The following is a 1873-nucleotide window of genomic DNA, read 5'->3' on the forward strand; positions in this document are numbered from 1 at the left end:
CCGCCGGGAGCCGTGGGCCAGATCCCGCACCCGCTGGGCTGGCTCGTGCCGCAGTAAGGATGGGCTCGACCCTGGGCTGGGGGCTCGCTCCCACCTCCGTGGCCCTGTCCCCGGGCAGGTCCCGTGAGCCCCACGTCCCCCTGAACCTCACGTCCCCCTGAGACCCTCCGCCTCTTCCCACTGTATCCGCTTTTTCCATGGTGAGCTTGGTGGGATGCCAAGAGCTCCAGGAGTTGGGAAGGGAGGGGCTCCCCACCACTCTAAGTTTTGGGAATCGGTGGGATGGAGATTGGCCCGGGAGCGGTCCGAGGGCCCCCGTGAATTGAGGAGGGATATTTTTTCCACTAAAGCTTGTGCGTTTGCAGGCAAGGACAGCCCGTGTACTCCATCCCTCCCGGCGGCTTTCGGCACCCCTACCCTGCCCTTGCCATGAACGCCTCCATGTCCAGGTGGGTCTCGGCAGGGACGAGGGACCCTCCTTGGGCGTCCCGGAGCTGGCAGCGGGTTTTTGGCTGCTTCCTTGAGGACAATGCGGGGCTCGGCCCCGCAGCAGTGTTGGCAGTGGGTGCTCCCGGGGACACTCCGCTCCGTACGGGCACAGACCAGCCCCAGGAGGTTGCGGTGACCTCCTCAGCCAAAAATACCCCTGGGAGGGTGCAGATGGTGCCCACAGGTGATTCTGTGGGGGAAAAGCAACGTCCCATGGGCTCAGGGCATCGCTTAGGTTGGGTCCATGTTACTGTCCTGCAAGCTGGGGCAGGATACAGTATAAAACCAGACCCCGGCTGGGTTGGGGCTGGTGGTCTCTTAACCCAGGAGGTTCTCAGGAGAGTTTGGGGTGGAAGCCAGGGGCTGTTGGCGCCCGTGGGGAGCTGATGAGCTCTCCTCTCCCACTCCCTCCACTGCAGTTTGATGTCCAGCCGTTTCTCCCCGCACATGGTCCCACCACCCACCCACGGGCTGCACCCCTCGGGCATCCCACACCCGACCATCGTCTCGCCCATTGTGAAGCAGGAACCCACCCAGCCCAGCGTCAGCCCCGGAGGCAACTCGTGAGTCGGGGACGGGAAGGGACGGCCCCGGGGATGGGAGCTTGTCTCAGCAGGTCCTGACCCACCATCCTGCTTGTTGCAGGAAATCCCCTGTCACTGTGAAGAAGGAGGAGGAGAAGAAACCCCATATCAAGAAGCCGCTCAACGCCTTCATGTTGTACATGAAGGAGATGAGGGCCAAGGTGGTGGCGGAGTGCACGCTGAAGGAGAGCGCTGCCATCAACCAGATCCTGGGCAGACGGGTACGGGCATCTCCCTTGGCACCGGCGAGTTCTGCCTGGCAGCTTCATGCCCACGTGGTGCCCGTTTGTGACCGTAAACTGGCTTTCAGCCCCTTTTACTCCACCTCTCCCCATGGCTCGGCCCCTTGACCTGGGGCATCACCAGCCCAGGAGGTCCCAGGGAGCTGGTGGTGACCTGGGTGGCAATGGGATGGGGCTGGCTGGGAGGTCCTTGGGGCCAGCAGTGTGTCCTTGGGGTCTGCAGCATGGCTTTGGGGTCTGCAGCGTGGCTTTGGGGTCTGCAGCGTGGCTTTGAGGTTTCCAGCATGGCTTTGAGGTGACCAGCGTGGCTTTGAGGTGACCAGCGTGGCTTTGGGGTTTGCAGCATCACTCGGGGGTTCACAGCGGCGCTGTGGGGTCTGCAGCGTGGCTTTGGGGTCTGCAGTGTGGCTTTGGGGTCTGCAGCGTGGCTTTGGGGTCTGCAGTGTGGCTTTGAGGTTTCCAGCATGGCTTTGAGGTTACCAGCATGGCTTTGGGGTTTGCAGCATTACTCGGGGGTTCACAGCGGCGCTGGGGGGTCCAGCGTGGCTTTGGGGTCTG

The 1873-nt window shown here is 63.1% G+C and overlaps 1 protein-coding gene across 1 annotated transcript in view; it reads left to right on the top strand.

Annotated features, from left to right (window-relative positions):
- TCF7L1 (transcription factor 7-like 1 (T-cell specific, HMG-box)) overlaps positions 1 to 1873 on the top strand; it is a 4444-nt gene that overhangs the window by 1446 nt on the left and 1125 nt on the right. The window contains exons 2-5 of the mRNA XM_009335048.1: positions 2 to 53; positions 366 to 449; positions 909 to 1052; positions 1135 to 1294. Coding sequence (XP_009333323.1) covers positions 2 to 53; positions 366 to 449; positions 909 to 1052; positions 1135 to 1294 — 440 coding nt within the window. The remainder of the gene's footprint in view (position 1; positions 54 to 365; positions 450 to 908; positions 1053 to 1134; positions 1295 to 1873) is intronic.

This window comes from Pygoscelis adeliae, unplaced genomic scaffold (genome assembly GCF_000699105.1).
Source record: "Pygoscelis adeliae isolate BGI_AS28 unplaced genomic scaffold, ASM69910v1 Scaffold690, whole genome shotgun sequence".
In the NCBI taxonomy this organism is placed as follows: domain Eukaryota; kingdom Metazoa; phylum Chordata; class Aves; order Sphenisciformes; family Spheniscidae; genus Pygoscelis; species Pygoscelis adeliae.